The sequence below is a fragment of the Lichenostomus cassidix genome, chromosome 8, assembly GCF_008360975.1.
Source record: "Lichenostomus cassidix isolate B80296 chromosome 8, HeHo_3.0, whole genome shotgun sequence".
Classification (NCBI taxonomy): Eukaryota; Metazoa; Chordata; class Aves; order Passeriformes; family Meliphagidae; genus Lichenostomus; species Lichenostomus cassidix.
Window position 1 is genome coordinate 26,313,015 of NC_139489.1, and position 23,142 is coordinate 26,336,156.

The 23,142-nt window shown below is 46.6% G+C and overlaps 1 protein-coding gene across 1 annotated transcript in view; it reads right to left on the reverse strand.

Moving 5' to 3' along the window:
• Window positions 1-6,478: 6,478 nt before the first annotated feature.
• Window positions 6,479-23,142, reverse strand: part of LOC146434183 (ras GTPase-activating protein nGAP-like) — a 51,140-nt gene continuing 34,476 nt past the window's right edge. Inside the window, 11 exon segments of the mRNA XM_085067289.1 lie at window positions 6,479-6,544; window positions 7,099-7,194; window positions 10,093-10,736; window positions 10,739-10,893; window positions 12,129-12,328; window positions 14,638-14,839; window positions 15,509-15,745; window positions 16,642-16,786; window positions 19,455-19,599; window positions 21,377-21,928; window positions 22,728-22,826. Of these exon segments, the coding sequence (XP_084923415.1) occupies window positions 6,524-6,544; window positions 7,099-7,194; window positions 10,093-10,736; window positions 10,739-10,893; window positions 12,129-12,328; window positions 14,638-14,839; window positions 15,509-15,745; window positions 16,642-16,786; window positions 19,455-19,599; window positions 21,377-21,928; window positions 22,728-22,826 (2,496 nt within the window). The 3' untranslated portion in view covers window positions 6,479-6,523.

The following is a 23,142-nucleotide window of genomic DNA, read 5'->3' on the forward strand; positions in this document are numbered from 1 at the left end:
ATGTTCCTAGTACTTCCGTGGGACACAAATGAGAGGGCAGCATGTGTGGGAAGTCTCTGAGGACATTGTCACAGCAACAGATTTTGATGTGGCCTCAGAGAGGACTGGAGTTAGCAGGGAGGGCCTAAGGCTTTCAGGAAAGGTGAGCATTCTATTGACAGCAATTCCAGGTGGATTGAATTGCAAATGTTGCCCCTGAACCAGTTTGCTGATAAGGCTTGTAGCTCTCCCAGCATCTGCACAAGTGTATTTGCCCAAGATACTCCACATACTTGTTTTTCATGCTGATTAGGAAGCAGTGGTTAAAGAAACACTTGTAGAAATGAGTGTATTCCTCTCATGCCTTCGTAGAAATCATTTGTCAAATTCATTCCAGACTCACTCCAGTAGAGGCCACTCTGATAGCTGTGACCCTTAGAAGCCAAAAAACCAGCAGGAATGTGAGAAATGAGGAAAAACTGGACACCAAATGTGGTATGTACTCACCCACCACCCACACAGCTTTTAAAGAGACTAAAATGCAATTAAAAATTTGCAAGTTCCCTGTGGAGCTCTGGCAATGAGAACACCAAGCCCCCATGGAGGAACTATAGGTAGGTTGAAATAACAATGCCAAAACTTCTGACTCACTGCATTTTCTCCTTTCCCATGGGGAAGGCAGCCAGCCTGCCACAAGCTGGGCTGGGGCCAGCTCTAAGTTAAGCAGACTGCAGGTTGTTGGGCTCCTCCAGGTTCTGTATCAGCTGATGAAAGACCTTTGGGCTGCCACTTGGATGAGCCCACCATGATGGGCTCTTTATGATGATGCACATCCCATCTTCAAATCCCTGATCAAAGTCAACTGCAAAAGTTGTACTGAAAGATATAGAAACTTCATTGTCACTATAAAATTTTCAAATTATTTAATTGCATCCTGCTGTGTGTCTGTGGCAGGGTCAGCAGGCAAAGTACCAGTGCTGATGCTCCAGAGACTGTGGCACAAGAACTCCCCGTTTACCTCATGCCAAGTAGTGCAATGAACATCTCTGGAGCAAAAACTGCTTTTACAGTTTAGGGCCAGGGAGAGGCCAGGTGAGTATTTATTGCCCCAACCCGGAAGGGCATCTGTTGTTGGGGAGCATGAGCATGACACCAGGCCTGCCCCAGAGAGAGAAGAAATCTGTACCAGCTTTGTCCTGCACCTGGGCAAACTGCAGGAAAGGTGTGAATCCAGGAAAGCTGCACAGAGGCAAATCACCAGGGAAACAGCTGCCCAAATCTTGGCATCCAGAACCAACCAAATACTTGGATCCTAAAATCCCCCTGAAATCAGATGCCTGCATAGTTTTGACCCAAGGACTATCCAAGCTGCTTCCCCAGGACAAATCTGCCAAAGCAGCTCATTGCTAACCCACAGCACTGCAGCCATTCCTGCCGTGGGCTGAGGGCAGGGCAGCAGCTGTGCTCCCACCAGAGCTGGGTGACAGGACACCAAAACTGGTGTGGGACCCACCCAGCTTCTCTGAGCACTGGAGTGGCTGCAGTCTGCACTCAGGGCCCAGCAGCCACTGGCTAATGAGGTCATTTTGGTAGTTTTGAAAGGCACCATCAGCACTGTGGACAGAAAATGGTTCTGTTCCCCCCAGGATTTCTGGTCCCTGGGATTAGCACTGCTGCTCGCTGGGAACTCCTTGGATGCCCATGGCAACACTGAGCCTCTGTCCCTGGCCAGGGCAGGAGAAGCCCTGCATGCTGGGAGGAGCAGTAACTGGGGATGTGATGCCAACTCTCCAGAGCACATCATCACAGCAAATCCCCCCTGTGGCCCCTCAGGAACAGCCCCCAGCAGCTGTCAGACAGCAGCACTTCGGCAGAGCTCTCCCAGCACCTCGTGGCACACCAGTGAGCAGAGCATCAGTGTTGTGAGCTGTGAGCCCGACTGGGGACACAACCTCCTTCAGCCTTGCCATCTTTCCCTTCAGGCACACACACAGCTGATTCCAGAAGCACAGTTGTCAAAGTCAGCAGCTGGGGCAGATGGACGTTCTGTTTTAAGATCCCTGTTTTGCCAAAGCCACAATCTGGAATCTGCCCACGGGGAGAGTATTTCTTTCAAAAAAAACCCCAAAACAACAACAAAAAATGTCCAACACAAGACAAAAAAAACCCCAACAAACCCCAACAAAAACCCATGACAAAAAATATGTAACTGAGGGAGCAGTAATCTCTCTGCCTTTCAGGCAACCCCAGAGGAGATGGTAAGTATTTTGTCAGCTTTTTTAGCCTTACTGGTTGCTGTAGCAATGGCTTTCTAAATGCTCCCCAGTAGGGCACAGATCCTGGCATGGCAGAGAGCATCACTCAGTTTTCCAGTAATGGAGGAAAATCTGAAAGGGTGCTCCACTTACTCCCAGTTATGACAGTCTTGGTCAGGTTCAAGTTCTTCAGTCTTCAGTCGTTCCTGATCCTAAAAACCATCTAAAAATATAAACCAAAGTTTTGCAGTGCCTTCTGGTATTGAGGAGAAGGGAAGGCAGCCCTCCACTTTCACTGCCTTCCCAGCAGGGAAGTCCTGAGTCCTGGAAAAAGTCCTTTGAAGGTGCCGAGGGAACAAGTGCACCCAGAGGTGTCACCCAAGAGCAAAGCTTTGAACTGTGACACGCAGGCTGTGGATCCCCACCTGAGGTCCAGGGAAAAGGGACACAGTCTAGGTTCAAGCCCAAGGGGATGTGTGGGAGGTCAAAGTAAATTCTCTGACTGGTAAGAACTGCAATCCACCCAGCACCTTTTCAGAAAACTGCGTTTTCCTGGACATTCCCAGTTAGTGTCCCTGGTAAGGACAACTGCTGCTTTCAGAGATGCTGCTGGCTCTGCAGCAGGATGTTCTGCACAGCAGTGGAATGCTCAGGGTGTCACAGCCCTGCTGGGACACCTGACAAGACAAGCCTTGTCCTCTAGGGAAGGAAGGGCAAATCCACAGAACGGCCCCTCCGACAGTAACAAGCCATGGTGGAGTTTCAGGTGGGGTCCAGCACGGCTGGTCTGTGTCTGACTCCCGTGAGGGGAGGGAAGGGGTGAATAACTGCATCCTGCAGCTCAGCTCGAGCTCCTCCTCCCTGACTGCAAGCACGACTTGCTCCTTGCCAAGCAGAGCAGGAACTGCTCCCACCATCTGCATCCTGCTGCCAACAGAAGCCTGGGCAGCAGGGAAAAGGGGTGAGAAATGTCACCAATCTCTGTGCAGGTCACGTTTCAGGCTGAGGTAGATTCTGTCATCAGTGTATCATCCTTCACTGGGGTCAGCACTGGGTATTTGTCCCTCATGATTCCCCTCCACTTGTGACACAACAGCTCTCTGGGTCTCATTTATAGCACGAAAGCTGGAAGAACTTGTAGAGTGTTGGGAACATCCATCCTGAGTGCCCTGCTCCTGGCAGCCACCATGGAATCTGCAATATTGCTAATAATTTCCTCTATTTCAGCCCAGGCTGCTTTGCTACTGAGCTGGGCTAAGGAGGGTCCTAAAAAGTAGCTTCAGGTCCACCCAACTTGCATTTTCAGTCGCATCAGCAGGATGGAGCTGAGTAAGGACAAGGAATTCATGCTGGCTGCAGGAAGAAGCGACAGGTAGCCAGGTTTCATGCCTGCAACCAGGATATTTGATCTAGCCCTCACAGCAAAAGGCAGGAATTTAATACATCTGGAGACATGAGGATATTTAATCTGTGGCACCAGGAGAAAGGTGAAGGACAGCAATGTGAGATGGGTTCTAGCAAGATCAAGGACTCTCTTCTCCTGACACTCATATCTCAGTGTAAGCAAATTCCTATTCCATCTGCTAATGGATTTAAGCAGCAGCTGCTGCTGAACTTAAAGCAGCAGCACACATCCTTGCACGCTGGAAATCAGTCAAGGTTGTACACTCGCATCCTTTGGGCAGGAGGACTCTTGGAGGGAAGCTTCTCCCAAGGAACTTCCCAAGTGAACTGCAAGAGTGACAGGATAGGCTCCAGAGCCCTGTGAACTCTATCCAGAGTGGCTGGAAACGGGAGAAGGGTTTGCACATTCACAGAGTTTTACACAGTGGAGTAAAGTGGAATTCCAAGCCCTCTGTAGGATAGAACACCTGAGTTTCTATATAGTTTCTGGGACAGAAAAACCCAGACTTGCCCCAGTTTAAACTCCATTATCCTAGGGCCATCCTCACTGGCATTTGTGCAGTGCTCCTGCTCCACCTCACCTTCCCACCTCTACTTCCCTCAGGATGCCTTTCGCTTGTCTCCTCCTTCCCATCCCTCTCCCATTGATTCTGCCCTGCTTCCCTTCCCAAAACCATGACAGCAGATGTGATACTGGGATCACTTTGCCTGCTAGCTCTGCATCCCATCCCATCCCATCCCATCCCATCCCATCCCATCCCCTCCCATCCCGAAAAAGAGTAATTGTGTGAAAGGAAAATAAAGAGACTTTTGCAAAACATCCCCTTGAGTGTAGATATTACACTCAGTTCACTATGGAAGGTTTTCCCACTCACTATATACAAGATGTCATACACGTGTGGAGAATAAATGTAAATAGCTTAATATCCAGCATTTGATGTGAACCTGTGAGTAATATCCCTCTGCATGTCCATGCCTCCAACTCTGCAGCTTTGGGCTGTTGTGTGAGAATGTGCAATCTAGGAATGGACTGAACAGGAAAACTGGGCTGATCACATTCACGGCTCTGGTGTGAGGGGAATAACCACATTAATTAATGCAAGGGAACTCTCTTTTCACCACCCAGGAAAAAACCCCATGGCTAAAAGCAGCAGAGAGCAGTTCTCCGTGTCTCCACAGCTCGTCGCTCTCTGACAATGCCACAATGCCAGATTTTGCCAGCTTCAGGAAGCGCAGAGGTCACAGGCAGGGGGAAGCAGAGCTGGGAACTGTGTGGGACAGGAATTCATCCTTCTGCTCCACTCCACCCGCAGCCCTTGGTTTGCCCAGGCTGCTCCAGCTGGCAGCTGCTCTGTCCCAAACATCTGGTTACGGTGGGAATTCCTTCCCCTCCACCCTCTGCAGTTATACAAACACAGAGTCCAAACTGTTTAAAGTTAAAGTTTATTTGTATTCTTTGTAGGAATATCAATAAAAGTCCTCAAATGTATCTGTATCTGTACATATTACAGGAACCTTCAAAAATTATTCACAGAACAAAAATAAATCTTCTTTAGAACAAACCCAGGCAATGAAATGCAGAAATGGATCTCAGAGACCAAACAGTCCAGTGCTACAAGCATAAAAATACGGCTTGAAAAACAAGTTTATTCCTCTTTAAAGGTGTACTTTGTTGAAATAAAAAATAAATTATTTAGAGCTATCATCGTAAAAGAATTCTGTGTAGTAACACTCTTATTAAGGCCCTTGAGACAGAAAATCTATTTTTGCAGGTAGGATTCCTGGCAGGCATGGTCTGTAAGGACATGCTCACTCTCCTGGGAGTTAACTTCCTGTGGAGAAGGAAACACCTAAAAACATCACCCTAAATTTAACCCTTTTTCCTCTGTCAGATTCGGCTGGGTACCTGTGGCTGGCCATGCCCACCACTGATGGAAACACGTCATGGTTCAGCTCAGACAGGACTTGTTCTCCAGGAACAACACAGACACTTTTGCAGAACACCAGCAGAATTCATACACACAAGTAAGTATTGCTGACACATTCCATGCACATGGCTGTAAAATTCGTGGAGTTCCAAGGTAAAAGCTGGTGGGTTTAAGCAAGCATCAAAACATGAAATCATATCCTGGGGGAAAAAACTCACAGCCAACCCAAAGCAATTACATGAACATAAAATAAACCCCATTTCTTTGGTGATTTATTACATGGATAAAGAATTTATTAGTGGATGCACCTCATATTCTCTAATTATAGACCAGCCAATGAGTTTTCCTATGGAATTCCTTTCACTCCACTCCTGTCCCTGTATCAGGCAGTTGCTGTCTCGGCTAACTCACTGCTCACCTCTCTCACCCACAACACACACACACACACACACACACTCCCCTCTTCCTCCTCCCAGGACTGCAGTGCTTTGAAACAGTGAAAAACAACTACATAATAGTAACATTAATGATAATAATAATAATAAAAAAATAGCAATAATTAAAAAAATCTATAGTATTCACTTCCTTTTGGTATATTACATTGGCATTTTCTGTACACAACCCAAGAGCTCCCTCTATTTACACAGAGATCCAGAAGGACTTATTCTGGGGAACCTGGTTCTAATGGCCCTGAGTGGGGAATTAAAGCCCACACTTCAGATTTGTTTTTTAAAATTTATTGAATGTACTATACTATCTATTAACTAACTGTGCTATCTATTAATTAACAATACTATCTTTTAATTAACAATTTAAAATAAAACTTTGAAACGGAATCCTAAAACAATATAACAACAGTCTTCAAACAAAAGGATCTTCTAACGATGAACTTTCAGAGTGGGTGGGCAGCAAATGGTGACGGCACTGGGCCTTGGCTCTTCTCCATGTTGCTCCTGTTCAGTGGTGGTTGGCCATCACCTGCAGAATTAGAAACTCCTGTTCGTAAATTCCCCATTCTCTGTGATGGAAAGCTTGGGAGTAGTTTCTGCTTCTTTATCCACTAAACATTCTCTTCACTCCTTGCCTTCTTAAATAGCAAACCTCTTACACAACAACTCCATCCCCAGTGCAACATATGGATTTAACTGCATTTGGAAAAATGGGATCTACTCCTGAAAAAACATACACTCTCAAAAACAGATCTCGAAGATTTCTGTGCAGCTCAGAAACCCTGCAGCACCTAGGTGACAGGCCTTTGCCTCAGGGGCAGCCCAAGACAAAATCTGACTACAACTACTGATGAAGGCTGAGCTGAAGCCCTGTACAGTCCCTGCATGTGCTAAGCTGTGCTCAGGTGGGTTAACAAACCTGATTTACTTTTTTTAATGGAGTTAATGCTCATTGTAACCAATATCATCTGTGTACGAATGCATGACGCTGGGACAGCAGGGCCTGAAAGCCCCTCTGAACTCTGTGGGATGCACAGGACTCACTGGTACCCCCAAGTCAGCTGCACACAGAATCAAATATACCTTTACAGCTGGGTCCTCATAATATCCACTGCTGAACACCCAGGCAGATGTCTTCTCCTCTGGAGACAGTGTGGCTATGTCCACTGGCAGCGGCACCTGGGGCAGAGACACCTGTAAGCATTCTCCGGAGAAACTGCACACAAACCAGCTCTGAAATCCAGTTCAGCTGGAGGAGAAGGATACCCGTGAACCTGTCAGCCTCAATGGATCCCCAAAATGTCTCCTGCAGGGATACTCCATCCTCCCTTGACTTTGGACCCACAGCATCTATGTGAATCCTTCTAAAACCAATGGACTTTAGAAGGAAGTCCAAAGAGGGAGCCAAGAAAAGAAACAAGAAACTCTCTGCCTGGCTGGGGAAAACATGGCTTGCTACAAATTCCTAGCAATTTTCATGGACAAAGACAAGTTTATAAGGCAGGAATTAGCATAATGCTGCCTGAAAGAGCAACACGGTCTTATGTTTTTGAGAAATGCAAAAGATCAACTTCTCTTCAACTGCAGCTTCTTTTTGTGCCCAGGCAGCTTTTCAGCTCCCTGCCTGGCCCAGTGCTGAACCCAAATGCACTGTGCTGGGGCTTCTGAAGTCCCAGTGTCAGCCAGGAGCTGTCCATGGGAGAGGAACAGCTTCTTTAGGAGTCAGGGATCATGTCACCCTCCTGCTGTTTCTCCTCCTCAGGAGGACAGGGCTAGTGGGTGCTGGATCTGCTGCCACAGCTCAGCTATCCTGAGCAGCCATGGACACTCCAGCACTGGAAGAAGCCTCAGCAAAAATGTAAAGGCAAAGAAAAGGCATAGGAATTGGGCAAAAACTCCTGGATTTAGGCAAAGGCCTTTCCCCTAGAAGGAAGTCTTCACAGCAAAAAAGCTAAGAGCCTCTTAGGTGTAATGTGGCAGCCTGGCAAAGTGCCTTAATTCAGATTGTTTTGATGGCATTTGCTGTCAGGCAGCCAGAGCAAGGGAGACCACGGACCGTGTGCGGCTGTGAATCGCTGGAGAAATCAGGAGCAGCGATGGATGGGCAGTGTCACCATCCACTGGAGCTCTGGAGGGCTCAGACAGCAGAAAGGTGACTATAAAGTACATCCCCAGCCCTGCAGCAGACTGCTGAGCAGCAGCAAACCTGGCCAAATGCAGGACAGAATATTTCCAGCAGCCAGATTCTGAAAGCTGCCAAAGACCAAGCGGATGGCAAGTCACACATGCTAATGGGTCACAAGTTATTCTCTGACAAAGGGCAAAAAAGGAACCAGCCTGCTAGGATCATGTATTAATTCCCCTCTTTGCCTCTCTTCCAGAGGAACACACTGACATTTCTGTTCCCACCTACCTCCCAAATGGAAATGGAAGGCAGAAAGTGACCTCTCCCAGCAAAAAAACGGCCCAGCTCTATATTCAGAAACAAATGGGACTCGTAGAGAACAGAGTCTAATAATTATAACACCCACAAAACATGCCCGGAAAGAACATGCTCAACTTCACTTTTCTCTTTCTCCTTCTAAAATAAGAACAGAATTCCACAACAAGATTTGCAATTAGAAGGACGCGATGGAATTTGCCTCAAAAAAAATGTTGGCCACTCGATTTGCACCGTTCGAGACGTTGTTCATGGGTGTGGGGAAGGAGAGAACAATTTGATTTCTCTGAATAAAGCAGGAGCAAGTACTCTCATGAATCCAGTGGAAACAATTAGTATAGAAAGTACATTGGGAGAACGAGTGGAGGCACATCCCCTTCACATTTATCCCTGTTACTGGCCTAAAAATGTCCTACCAGCACCACACAAGGCCCAGTTGTATTAATAAACATCCTTTACCTATCCATGCCCCTCTGCCCCAATGTAAAACACACTCTGCAGGAGGACAAAAACACACACACTTCAAATAATACACAATTCCTTTTTTGGGTATTACTAACTTGGCATACTAAACTTTGCTTTGTGACTCAGTATTTCTGGTCTTGTATTTCAATGAACTCGAGGTATCAAAGTAGTTTTGAATCCCTGATTGCTTCTGGGTTCCCAGGCATCACCCAGATTTTCCTGTAACATTCACGAGTTTGCCCAGAAAGCTCCACTGTCAGGGAACACCAGGAAAACCCTGGGCAGAGCAGAGGTTGTTCTGCCAGCTTCACCTCATAATCCAAAGCCTTCCCCCTGCAAAACCTGTGACCAGCAGATCATGTTTGCTACTTTCACTGCAGTGCCAAGCACTGAAATACTCCCTTTGTCTTTAAAATTAAACGAATTTAGGAAAATATTTTCATACACAGCAAATCACAACAGGATTACTGTTACTTTTTTGAAAAAAAAAGATAAAGGAATATTGGCTTGTTGACAGGAAAACCTTGATTTATAGTTGCCTATGAACAACTGATAAAGGACATTAGGAGTTGGTAGATATAAGCACTCCTTTCCAGAAAAAAAACTTGCATTATTCATAGTTTGGGATGATTAATGAAAAAGCAGCATGTATTTGAGGACAAGCAAGAGATTGCTTCATCATGGTGAACGATGGATTTCTCCACACTTTAGACAACTGTGCTAATTTGTTATTTTGGCAGCAGTTATTCTGTGACGCTTTATTCATTTCCCTGTTTCGAGGTAGCTCTGCTTTTAAATTAGCACCACAGGGCAAACGCAGTCTCACGTGGTGATCTGAACTACCATTTGGAACAAAGCTGCTCCTGGTTTTTTTCTTTGTATTCACGGAAATTTTCCAGTTCTGTTTCTTTCAGCGGGTTTGCTGCTACCTTAGTAAATGGAAAACATTATTTTTAAAAATTTAGTACAAAAGCATCCCAGTGTCACAGATAAGGTGGCTTGCCAAGCTCGTGAGGGTGACAAGCGTGACTATTCCGTACAATTGCTACTGGCCACTGGCATAAGTGCTGCTACTCTTGATTCAGCTCGACTGCAAGGTCAAGAAAGCTTTGGAGGTCGAGGAACAATGGGCTGAAGAGCAAAGCAGAGGCCTGGAGCCAGGATTCCCTTACCTTGTGGGGGGGCCGGTGAACCGCCCGCACCTTGGGGACAGGGCTCTCCCTCGAGGATGATGACAGGTGCCGGGAGCGGTTCCCGTTCGGGATGGGCTCAATATCCATGGCTCCCCAGGCTCTGGAAATGCTGCCCGTGCTGTACGGGGAAGGGCTGTATGGCAGGCTGGTCTTGGGCCTGGCGCCCAGCATGGCTTGGTCCATCCATGAACAGTGCACCTGTGCCTGGGTGGTGATGGTGTGCTGCGGCAGCACCCCCGGCACGTGCTTGTCGGGGCCCGCGGGGCGCTGCGCCAGCTCCTCGCTCTGCAAGCTGCTGTTGCTCCAGCTGCGGGAGCTGACACTGTTCATGTTCTCCAGGCTTGAGTCCACAGAGGCCTTGTCCATGGCAGGGCTCGGGTTGTTGAGCTGGTAAACTGGGTTCTGGAATGAGAGAGGCCGGAGGCTGCCCTGTTGGTTCCATGCCGGGTGCAGCGGCCTGCGGACCTGGGGAGCGCTCTGGGGGGTGCCCTGGGTGTCCCACAGCTGTTTGATGTTGGCCACCTGGGTGACGGAGAGCTGGCTGCCCGCCAGGCACAAAGGCACGTCGTGCATCATGGAAGCAGTGTCACTGTGAGCTGTGTGAGGGTCCTGCAGGTCCATGATGAGATGCCATGTCCATTGGGCAAGACACTTACCGTTTTGTCCTTATCCCAGCAAGCCATGCTCTCGGTGGATGCCTGTGGAGCCAGCACTAAGTTGTTGCCCCTAAATTGTCCATCCACGTTCTCCTGGCTTGGAGACTTCAGCTTATTTATGGCACTGTGGAGTGGAAAGGAATTTGGTTAATTTTTGAGCAGCCAAGACCCCGAGAGACCTGTCCCAGAGAAGTCTTTCTACCTCACTTAACCTTCCCCCACTGAAAGCTTCAAGGAGCCAGACGTCCTTTTATGAGCTCTTTGTGTGCAAGTCAGAGCACAATCTTCCTTAATTACCACTTATCTTGGAGATTTGTATTTGATTCAAGCAGTCCTTCATCTTTATTTTTTTTTCACAGGTGAAATCTAGAGCATTCCAACTAAATCCTCCCCTCTTAGACACTTCTGACTCTAGCAAGACTTCAGATGCCATTTAACCCTTTGCCACTATGTAACAAGAGATGGGACAAAAGGAAATGGCCTCAAGTTGTGCCAGGGAAGGTTTAAATTGGGTATTAGGAAAAATTTCTTCTCCCAAAGTGTCAACACTGGCTCAGGCTTTCCAGGCAGTGGTGGAGTCACCATCCCTGGAAGGATTTAAAAGGTGTGTAGATATGGCACATGGGGACATGGTTTAGTAGTGGTCTTGGCAGTGCTGGGCCAATGGTTGCACCTGATATTTTTAGAGGGCTTTTCCAACCTTAATGATTCTACGACTCCGTGTACTGTGGAGGTCTGAAAACTCAGCAGGAGTTGTGTGAAGGCTCCTGCAGAGCTGGATGTAAGCTCAGAAGGCAGAGAATTTCATATGACAAAACTGGCCCTTCTAGCCAACAGCACAGGTACTGCTCTGGGCCTGCAGCAGCCAAGCCCTTTGGCAGCTCTGGGTGTCACAGCTCCAGATTAACAGCTGTTACAGTGTGAGAAATGCTGCATTACACACACGAGGGACTATTTTTGCTGTTCCACAGGTAATAAGTTTCACCTACAGCTCAGTTTTTCCATTAGCAGCCTGATGGCCAGAAGGAAACACTATGGCTGACTGTGCTCTCAGGCTGGCAGTAAATCACAGAACTGCTTTTTTTATCAGCTCGGTCATTGACTCCCAGAGATGTGGTTGAGTCCTGGGTAAGTCCAAAGCTCCAGGTCCCCAGTGCCACCTTGTGCACCTCTTCCTGGGATGGTGTATTCCCCATGAGAGAGGCCCAAGCTCCCCATTCCACAGCGGGGCCGCTGATGAAGCCCTCAACCCCTGGAATCACAGAATGGGTTGGAAGGGGACCTCGAGGATCATCTAGTTCCAGCTCTTCACAGCTTTAACAGCCCCACAGCTGCCCTCAAGTCCTGGCTGGCACGTACCCATCGGTGGAGTCCTCAGTCATCTTCTGAAGCCCTGATGAAAGACTAGCAGCAACATTTGGGCTAGAGCTGTGCTCCTGGAAAGGCTTCATCTGCTGCTCTGTGGGTGGAGGGCTGGCCAAGGCTTTCGTGATATCCTCCAGAATACGAGGAAGGGGTCCCAGCTTTTCCATGGCTGCCTGTAGGAAGGAATTTTCACCCTAATTGGATACAAGCACCACGACATCCACCGGGTTTTTGTTTGATAACGATGCACAGAGGTGGAGGGGTGGTGCAGAAGGAAGGAGGGTGGGTGGTTGTGTGCGGGTGTGCCAGGATCGGGAGGCAATGTTATGGAGCAGCACAACGACGGCGACGAGATGGATGGAGGAGACGAAACGGGGTGCGGCACACATTGAGGAAAGAAAAGGAAATAGAAAAGAAATTAGGATTGACCCCCAAAATAAAAATCATGCTCAATGAAACAAAACTACTGCCATTCCAATGCAAAACTATCATGCAAAGCACACTAAGTCCCGGCTGGGTGAGGTCAAAGTGAAAACTACAGCATCTGCTCATTGAAGGGCATTCAAAGGCTACAGATGCAGCTGGTGAGGGGAACTTTCCAGGCAAAGGCTGTTGTGTGCTAAAGGAAATGCATGCCAACAGATGAGGGGGATCGTGAGAGGATCGCAGGGGTTGAGGGTGGTGGGGAAAGGGAAGGTTTTCGTTTCATAAGCCTTTCATTTTTGGCATCCTACATGGATGTCAGCTCCATTCGCACTGTTACAATGAAGCCATTCTTCCCTACCCAAACATGAAAAATAACTGCATGAGAGCATCAGTGATCCTCATCCCAGTATCACCCCACCAGCATGGGATGAAGTGTGTGGCTCCAATTATAGGTTAGCTCAGTGCTGGCCAGGCTGAGGCTAAGAGCAACTGGCCTTCAGCAAGGAAGGCTGCTCCTCCAGGCCCTGGCTTCTCACTCCTTTGGGCCACTGCTGGCAGATCAGCTAGAGGGCAACTTCAGGCTCCTGGCACTGCAGGAACAAGGTGAAGGTGCAGCAGATTTAGTAAAAAATGAAATAAAATTCTGCTACAGAACCAATGTTCTTCTCTAAGATACCCTTCTTTTCCCCATAAGCAGGTATTCAGCTGGCTTGGCTCCAGAGAAAGGTCTCTTGACAGACACTTTCCTACAGCACTTCTTCTGTGGATATTAGTATCTCTGAGGTGGCTGCTCTCATTATTTTCCAGTCATTCCCTACAGTAAAGCCATAATGCATGTAACTTTACCCCTTAATTCTCTTTTTAGGAAACCACTGCACCAGCTCCCAAGGGCCTGCTAGGATAGATCCACACATCTAACCTACAGAAAGGACAGTGCAGATCCATACATTTGGAATGTACACCATGTACGTGTATGGGGTAAATTGAAAAACAAGATCATAACTTGTTATCAAACTAAGACTAAATACAGATTATCTTTTTGAGTCAAGGACACTTCAATTTACTCTGATGCAACACATTCAGTTTTTTGTTTTCTCTTTTAAATAATGTACTAGGGAAAAATCGGTACCCAACAAATAACTATTTTGGCAAACCCTAATGCAATAAAAACTGAGTGCATTGCTATTGACCTTACTGCTCCAGTTCCAAAAGAAAGAATAGTATGGAATATGGACAAAATAATGCACCTCTAAAAACTGAAGTATGGAACAGTTCCAAGCACTTGAGAAAAAAAATACCCATAGCTCAGCTTTTCTGGGCCTTATCAACTACCTTTGCTATCAAGATTTGAATGGTTTTGGCTCCTGCAAACCCACATAGCTAAGGAAGAGCACAGCTCTGCCTTTCCTCCTTCTGTAGCTAAAGGGAAGCAGTGTTTATTGTTGGTGGTATCTGTTGGGATCAGAACAGGACCTGGACACTGCATATGAGCTCAGCACGGTGTATGGCAGAAAGCATCTTGCTTTGCTACGGGATGACACTGGGAGTGGATCCAGCTTTTTACATGGCATCCCTTGTATGCCAAAACCAAAGACTATGGAAATGAGACCATCTCAGCGGGCTTTGGATCAGGTTGTTGATGAGAACAGTTCTGCAGAGCCAACTCATTTCTCCATCAGAGCTGGGGGAGGGCCTGGTGTGCAGCAAAGCACCTCCCTTAGCACCAAAAGAGCATTGCAAAATTGTGTTTTGCTCTCCAAACGCCCTCCCTTTCCTCCAGCTCATTTATGAGAAAGGATTAGGTGCCCAGGGAGTGCCGGGTCTACTTTTAAGCAATGCCTTCAGCACTTGACCTTCCTAAAGGCTCTGCAAAGTTGTTTGCACTGCTGCTGAAGCCCAACCACTTCACACGCCCTGCTGCAGGCCTCGATCCGAAATCACGGAAGGAGCTGTTGTGAAATACCACTTTCAAACACTCCCCTCCAAAGCTCTTGGCTCCCCTTGATATTCCCTGCTGTTTACTGGTGCTAAGGTACCATCCCTGGATTTACCCTCCCGGGCCTCCAAAGAGCTTTACCTTATCAAGCTGGGACACAAGATCCCACAGGAGGGAATGCAACACAGAGAACTCTCTGCCCACTTCGATGTAGCCGTCAAACGCAGGCTGGTTGGGGTCGGGTTCTGGATCAGCGAAGTGCCTCAGCAAATACTCCATTTTTATCCACTCAGTTGCCAAAAATTCATTCATGAAAACCATGTGGGCTTCCTTATAGCCAAACCTGCAGGAAAAGGAAGTGGGGGGAAACCCAGTCAATAAAACACACATAAAATACAAGTGCTTACAGACAATTACCTAAACACTTTATTTTAGAGCTGCCTTGCTGAAGATTTGGAGTATTTAAAAAAAAATCCAAAATCTGAAGATTTTGGACTCTTGGAGAAAAAAAACCACATGGACAATTTAAAAGATTCACTGCTTTGTTGTACTAACTTAAATACTCCTACTTCACTATTTATATTACAAATTGCATCTCGTCCCCCTTCCTCCCACAGATATTCTTTCTCTCCTCCCGTGCAGGAGACGTGCCATGCCCTTTGTATTGTTCAGCTGGGAACTTTGGAGGGAGAGAGCAGAAAAACATGATCCTTGGGGGGAACAGGCTTCTTTTCTTTTCTTTTGAAACACCATGTACACTTAACATGCTAGTGCATGACTCTTCTTGGTCCTGTGTCCCCGCCACAGAATTGAACACAGCTCCAATCTGCATGTGAGAAGGAGAATTTATCTGAGTAGTCTCAAGGGGAACAGCGTTCACATCTAAGTGAGAAGCTCCCTCCTTTCCAAAAGTGGGCTTCAGTTTGCCAGAGAATCAGCTGCCTGTGAGCACAACTAGGAATCAGGGCTCTCCTTGAACACCTCACATTTCAATTTCATTGGCATCACCTACTTGGTGAAATTGGCGAGGTTCTGCATGACTTTGGCAACGAGGCTGAGACCACGAGCTGTTTGGTCATCTGGATATGCCTGCACGAGGTTGAACAGGCTGGGTGACGCGATGGCAGGACACAGGAAGTGCAGGAAGACAGAGTCACTGATCAGGTGTTTAATGATGTCCTGCTTGCCCCTTTTCCAGCACTGCAGCTCCCAAGATGCAAACATCTCCTTCAGCTCATGGGGGAACACCCTGAAAAGCAAAATAAAAGGGAAATAAAATCACACTGGCAATGAGATGCAAGAAGTTGAACTGGTGATCAGTCGCCTGAAATACTTATCTGTGAGAAAACATTTTTTTTTAACCTCCCCTTTTTCTCTCTTTCTTTCTAGGCTAGCTAATGTCATTAGGCATCTATTCGTAGATCCCCATTTAATCTGGTGACACTCAAGTAGTCTTTAAAGCACCCCTTGTTCATATGTGTTAAGTGAAGCCATTTCCAGACATGCTGATTTGCAAGCTAACAGCTACTTATCCGTTGCTACCCTGGAGTGGGTGTTAGAGTAGTGAAAACAAACCGAGCCAAACTGAACTCATCTCCGTATCTGACAGTTTTACCTCACTTGTTAAGCTCTCAATAATGTCCCTGTGCTTCATGCCAAAGCAGAAAGGCCCCTCTTCTTCCACTGCTACTCAGAAACAGAGATTAATAGAAATCTCTCTGCCAATGCTTCCTCCCTGTGATTTCCCATTCAATTCCACACATCTGAAAGGTCTAAAAGTTTTCTGTACATCTCAAAACTTGCAGCTTTTTTTATGCTACGTCCAAGCTAAGCTGTTATCTTCTCACTTTATTCCCTGTTTATCCAGTCACACTCAGTGTGTTTTGCCTTGGCAGAGGATCTGGGCAGAAGCCCCCACAGTTGTGGTGTGTGGGCTGAGTGCCCTCAGTCTGGGCACAAGCTCCACCTGCAATCTGGAGCCACATGCAGGAAGGCAGTGAGGAAAGGGAATGAAGGGAAGATGGATGGAACTGTGCCCCTTCCCTGCACCACTGCTGCTCTCTCACCCTCAGAGGAGGAATGGGCATGCTCTGAGAACACAAGGGACAAGGGGAAGGAAGGAAGGAAGGAAGGAAGATGCCTTACTTGTACGCATCGAAAATATTGCGGAAGAGCAGTTCACAATAAACTTCCAGGATGATCTGATGGTTTTCTAGTTGAGCTGGTGAGCACTTGCTGGGATCGACTTCGCAATCTTCATATGAATCATACACAGTCTTGATAAACCACCCTGGAAAAAGGGAAGAGGATGAGAAACCAGGGTAGTTAGAGGAAAAGCCTACTTGACACACCTTTAAATCCTGCTTATGTCTTTCCCTAGCAACTGCCTGTCCTGCTCTGGGTGTCTGCAGTACAGCCTCCAGACACCAGATGTTGGGGACATGACTCCTCCCAGCCCTTTCCCAGCAGAGCACAGCCAGGGCTCTGATTCTGCAGCCTCCTGTGCCCTTGCTGTCCCCAAGCACAGGTGCAATACAGGATGGCTTTGCTTAACAACCCTGCAGGCACTTCACTTAGGGCCTAGAGAGGAGGATTTGACTTGGTATTCAAACTGTGTTATCAACTGTGAAATTATCCACCATCTTAGGAATGAAGCTTTGTGCTATTTGTTTTCATAATTTCCCCAGGAAATGCTCTTGGCAATGATATTTATTTCTATTATTTCTAAATTGGCCTTTTTTTAATTTTAAAAAGTGTCACCTTGCTTTTGAATAAGAGTAATGCCCAAGCACTAGCTAGATGCTGCTAATTTTCTCAACCTCTTACATCAACACCTTACAGCATTTTTATGGCCTGCATCTTTCAAGCTCCTCGGCATTTCTGTCACCCTTCCCTTTCGGCACCACAACACACACTGCTCACATACAAACCACATGAAGTTGCCTTTGTCTGACAGACTGCAATGAACTAGTCACTAGTCTCCCTCCTCTATATGCAGGCATTCCAAGTGGTTTTTAAACTGTTGGGTGTTCAAGAGGAAAAACTCTTTGTTCATAGGTTTAATGATTCAATGCCTTTCAAGTTCATCTCCTCAGATGATCTCACTGGCTCTGAGCTAACACAAGGCTCCTTTGTGCAAAATGGGTTTGCTTTTAGCCTTTGCTTTCTGAAAACTCTTTAAACACCTCCGAACCCCTCCCCAGATCTCAACTTGGTGATGTTGCAAGCAAAGCAGGCACCACATTTTCTTAATTTTTTTTTTTTTGGTGATGGGCTCCAAAGAATTTCTGCTGAGGGCATCTACAGCTCTTATCTGCAGAAGTGTTGGCATCACTTTTGTTGAGCCAATTCTGTTTTAACTCTTGTTTACTGGATAAGATTTTTTACCCTTAAACATACTTGAAACTTATTCTTTGTGGCCCACAAAACTCTGCTAATTATCAGATATAAGATGCCCTTACAGATGTGTTACGTTGCTAACACCAAGCACAGTGCTGTTAATCCTTTCAAAGAACAGGGCAGCTGAGTAAAATGACATTTAAAACCTGACAACTCAAGAATGAGATGGTGATATTGTCATGAGCAACACTGCTCTGAACTATAGACAAGCTGGACGACCTTAGGGGCATTTTCCATCTCTCCTGCCTGTGATTTACCATCTTATTGCTCCGTGCTAAATGATGTATTAGAAGTCATTAATGTTAAAATATTTGATGCAATTACTGCACATTAAGGAGCTTGCAGTCAGCAGTAATGGAGTGGTCCCACAGCTGATGCTCAGCCTGCTGAGAAGCACAGCACAAAGTACCAGGCTGCTCGTTTCTCCGTACCAGGTGAGAGCCTATGATGGTGACTTACACTCAGTGGTTCCACCCAGGAGAATAAGACTACCAGAAGAGGCTCATCACACTTGAGAAATGGCCAAACTGGATATAATCACAGAGCTGACTATACTGACCCCTGGAGCACTAATTTAGCCAGCTATCTCCTTGATGCCTTGCCAGTGTCTGGGATTGCTGAGGACAAGCGAGACTGCTGGGGAAGCAAACTGCTTGGCTTTGTTTTCTTCTTGTGAAAGGATGTGGTGTGGGACTTGGCTTTGGCCTGATCTTGTTTCTCTTGTATCAATTTCCAAAGCTTTCTTCCTCCCAGAAACAACAGGGGGGTGGGTGGTTCATTGTGCAATGGTGGATAAGCAGGATTGTGCAGAGCTGCTAAAAGCTGGCTGTGGTGTGTCTGTGAAGACAGTGAGCCTGGGTTTGGTCCCCTTTATTGCTATCTGTGTGGGGAGAGGAACTCCCAAGGCAGTGGCTTATGACTCGAGCAGAATCTTTTGGTGGAGGGGGGACAATAACAAAATTATCAGAGTTCACCCTGGCATGTAACCGTGGGCATGAAGACCCCATGGGGGGAACGGAATAGGAGACTACAGAATGGCTGGGCAATTTTAAGGAGTCACTGAATAATGAACAAGAGGCAAGAGGCTCCCCAGACAGGATGCATCTTGATCTCCTGCCCTGAGATGCTCGGCAGCCTTGCAGCCTCACCTCTCTAAGGACTATGGGTCAAACCTCCTTTTTAAAGCCTGTTTGTAAATCAGATGGAACAACTATCATTGCTCACAAAGAAACTGCAGTGTTATACCTCTTCATCACACTAGAGACACAGGAAAGTTACCCAGAACAACAGAACATGGCAATACAAACTTGAAGAGGGACTCAGCTCCATCAACTCAAGCTTGCCTTGCCTTGGGTGCTACTCCTGAAGGCACCAAAGGGCATCCTCCTCCATGTGGAGGAAGGGCATCAAGAGCAGCAAAGTGTGCTGTGTATGAGACACGTGGGCTGAGTGCTGAGGCAGTTCCTTCCCATCCCACATTCTCAGCTGCAGCCATGCTGCAGACACAGGTCAGGATCAGCCCTTGCCATGCAAACAGGTGGCAGACAGGAGTTTCTTACCCAGTGCCTCGCGGAGGAACTTCTGTCCTACCAGCTTGAGGTATTCCTCTACAGCTTTGGTAGCAATTCTGTCCTCTCTGAAGATGAAGATGTCACGGTCTGCACAACGGTCCACTTCTGCCATCACTAAATCAGTCAAGAAGTCCTGAGGAAAAAGGTGAAATGGCAAAGGAGATTTTAACCAGCTCAGTCATGCCAGACTAACTGCAGAAGCCAAGAAGGAAGGATATTTCAGAGTTACTGAAATAATTGCCCAGCCTCAGACAAGGGGTGCAGCTGCTACCTGAACTAAGGACCAAGGAAATAGCCATGCTTCCTCTTGGGTTTATTATACTTAGAGAATGATTCAGATCACAAATTATAAAGGGCAAAGCAAAAGTCTCTAAAAGAAAACATTTACAGCCAAGATTGGGTTTCAATCTAGCTCCAGAACAGAACCCCTCACCAGCTTATCAGTGGATTTGTCTATTACTGTGCTATTATATTTATCTTTTTATAAGGAATATTCCATACAAACTTGGATTTAAAAATCCAACTTGAAATGAGGCACAAGTTATTACAGCTGGATGATACTTAATTAAGAAGAATGGCTTAATAAATTAAATTCACAAACCAAAAGTGGTTTAGGATTTGGGAAAAAGAAGTTAACATACTTGCTGGTTATCTATATGGCTTAACTTGAACTGTATTCAATTGTCCAGGCAGGAACTATCAGCAAGCCTTGACACAGAGAACGATCTCTTTCTATAGGCTCTAATTCTACATTCTCTAATTCTCTAATAATTATTTCCTGAAGTGATAACTTTGTGTGAGTCAATGACATTTAGTACTCTTAGTTTTCAGTCCATTATTGCTGTTTCTTTTTAACAAAATCTCAGAAAATTCTTTTCACCTGGCACAAGCTACTAATATCCAGCTGCATCCCCATCAGAAGAGCATGAACTGGAAATGTACCCTCTTAGGAGCTGTATGGCAGCCTGAGCCACCTGGTGCTTCCCGTCAATACAGGTTCAAAACTTCACACACCAGGAGTGCAAAGTTATATCACTAATTTATCTACTTGTTGCAGCTGGTACTGCAGCAATCCAGAGCTTGCTTTCCAGCAGGGTTTCAACACAATCGTAGCTACCAGCTTCTCTCATCAGATAACTTGTTAAGGAATGAGTTCCTGTCACACACACTGTCACAGAGCACCAGCCATCCCAAGGGGCACGTGATGATGCAAGCAGAAAAGGACCTTTTCTGGAATGAGGCTGTCCCTTGGATGTTGCTTGTGGCCATCCTGCCACATCTTCATCCCTCTGACTTGTATTTGGTGGTGCTTTACAGTCTCTAGCTGGTTTCACTGGAAGAAGCTGCCTACAGCATGGCACTGCTCACACAGCACCTGGCAGGCAGCAACCAGCTAGATCAACGTGTGCTAATGCTTACCAGAACTTGCCAGGACCTGCAGGATCCTCTCCCACAGTCCATCTGAAGAAATCAGTGTGCACCCAGCAGTCCTAACAGCATCCTTGGGGCAGGTGGGATCACCATTAACTCGGTACAGATCCTCTAAAAGGCTGTTCAAATGCTGACCAAATCGATGCTGGCACTCATCAGCTGACTCAGCGCTGACTCAGCACTGGCACCTGCTGCTCATTCTATCACAGACTTATTTATAAGAGCAATTCTCCAGTTTACCAACCCCTTGTTCACTTATCTCTTAACCTACATCCTGATTTTAGAAGCGCCAGAAAGGCTCCTGAACACTCAAGCTTAGGCCCTGATTTCTCAGAATAACATGAAGTTATAGAGTGCTCCTGCTTACACTTTGCACACAGCATCTCCTGCTGCTGCTTACCACCATGGGCCCCCCAGCCTCCACCTGAAATCACTTATCAGTAGCCACAGTCACTCCAACAGGAGCCACCTGTGCTTACCTTAGCTTTCCCAGTGCTCTGAAGAATGTGCACCAGCGCAGAAGCCACCTCTTCCTTGCTCTTTACACTGATGACAGGTTCCAGCACAGAGCACAGCAGGGAGTAGTTGTTGGTAATATACTCCCCAAATTCTTTGTATTGATTCACAGGCAAGATGGGGATGGTCTGGTAAGAGCATTTGATGTTAACGGAAGGTACCCCTGTCTTGCCTTTGGTAGCACTAGGGGTGCTGACTGGGTACCATTTCTCCATGTACTGGTGGCTGGTCATGCTGGCTGTGGGAATGTTGATGAGGCCTACATAGTTGTTCTTGTCCTTCTTTTTCTTCCCTGTGTCCTTATAGATGTGAACCGTGATGTTCTCAACATGTGAGAGACAGCAGAACTCGAAGTGCTCCCCCCAGAAGATGTTCTCAGCTTTTCCTTTGCTGGTGGTGCGGGAAAAGAAAGTATCATCGAGGCACAGCTCACAGAAATATTTCTTTTTGGAGCTCAACTCCTTGGCCTCCATGATCCATAGTCGAAGCAGATGTTCTTCTCGACGGCAATTGTCCTGTGCAGAAAAAAGAGATCAATTTTGATTCAAAATCTCTAAAAACTGAGTATTTCATCTTCTAAAGCAGCAGCAGCAGCAAAGGGCTGCCTTTTGTGTCCGAAGTAAGGACAGACTCAGAAATCAGCATCAGGTTGATCCAGAGAGAATCAGAATCTCTAGAAAATTGGACATTTTCTAAAACAGAGGCAAAGGGCTGTCTTTTGTATGTCAAGGGCAGGGACTAGAACATTTTGCTTCTTCAAAAGCTGTATTTGAAATGTTTTAGAAAGCAAACACTCTGCTCAAGAGCCTTTCCAAAGCTGCCAGGCTGGTGAGAAACTCCCAGAGCACTGTTAGCCTGTCCCTGGGAAGTAGGATGGCAGCTATGAAGTGACTTATCAGCTATTTCCAGATGATCTACAACTTGATTCCCCTTCTCACTCTGGCTCCAATTTGTTTTCTGTTGGGTTTTTTTTGGCTTCCCACCCAACCCCAACTGTGCCCCTACTGTAAAACGTGACAAAGCCATGCCCCATCATTCCCAGGTGCATGGCCTCAGAAATCCAGTGTGCACCATCCCAAACTGGCCCTGGGGCAGGGATCAGGGAGCATGCTGGTGTGTATTTACTCATTAAAGCCTTGACCTACTGCACTCCCTGGAACAGCACAAGGCAGCTTTAGATACACGGGTGAGCAGACAGCTCCCCAGACTAAATTAATTGAGGATGCATTTGTGGCAAGCCCTGGTACACTGGACTAAAATCCAATCACACCACCTCCATTCCCCCACTAATCTTATTTCTGCAGTTTCTATTACCTTCACTGGCTGAATGAGGCTGCGTAAGGCTTCCACCCACCAGTCCCTCTCTTCCTCAGAGGAGCAAGCGAAGTATTGAGAGCCTTTGGAGTAGCCCACCTGTAATGAATAAAGCAAGGAGGAAGATAAACAGTGCTTGAGTAACAAAGTAAATATGAAAAACGCAGGTAAAAATCCAGCAGCCTAGAAGGCAGAAAGGATAAAAGGCCCACAAAATGCAGAGAGCAAAAAAAGCCAGTTTGAGATGCTAACAAACTAAAGAATTCATATAAAACTAAGAGCACCAGAGGCTCCTCTTAAAGACTTTTACACAAAGCCTTTATCAACCAGTTAATCTATTTTTTTAAAACAGTTGTTAATTGATCTATTAAAGCTATTAAAGCTTGCCATTTTCCCCATTAAGGCCCAGGGGCAG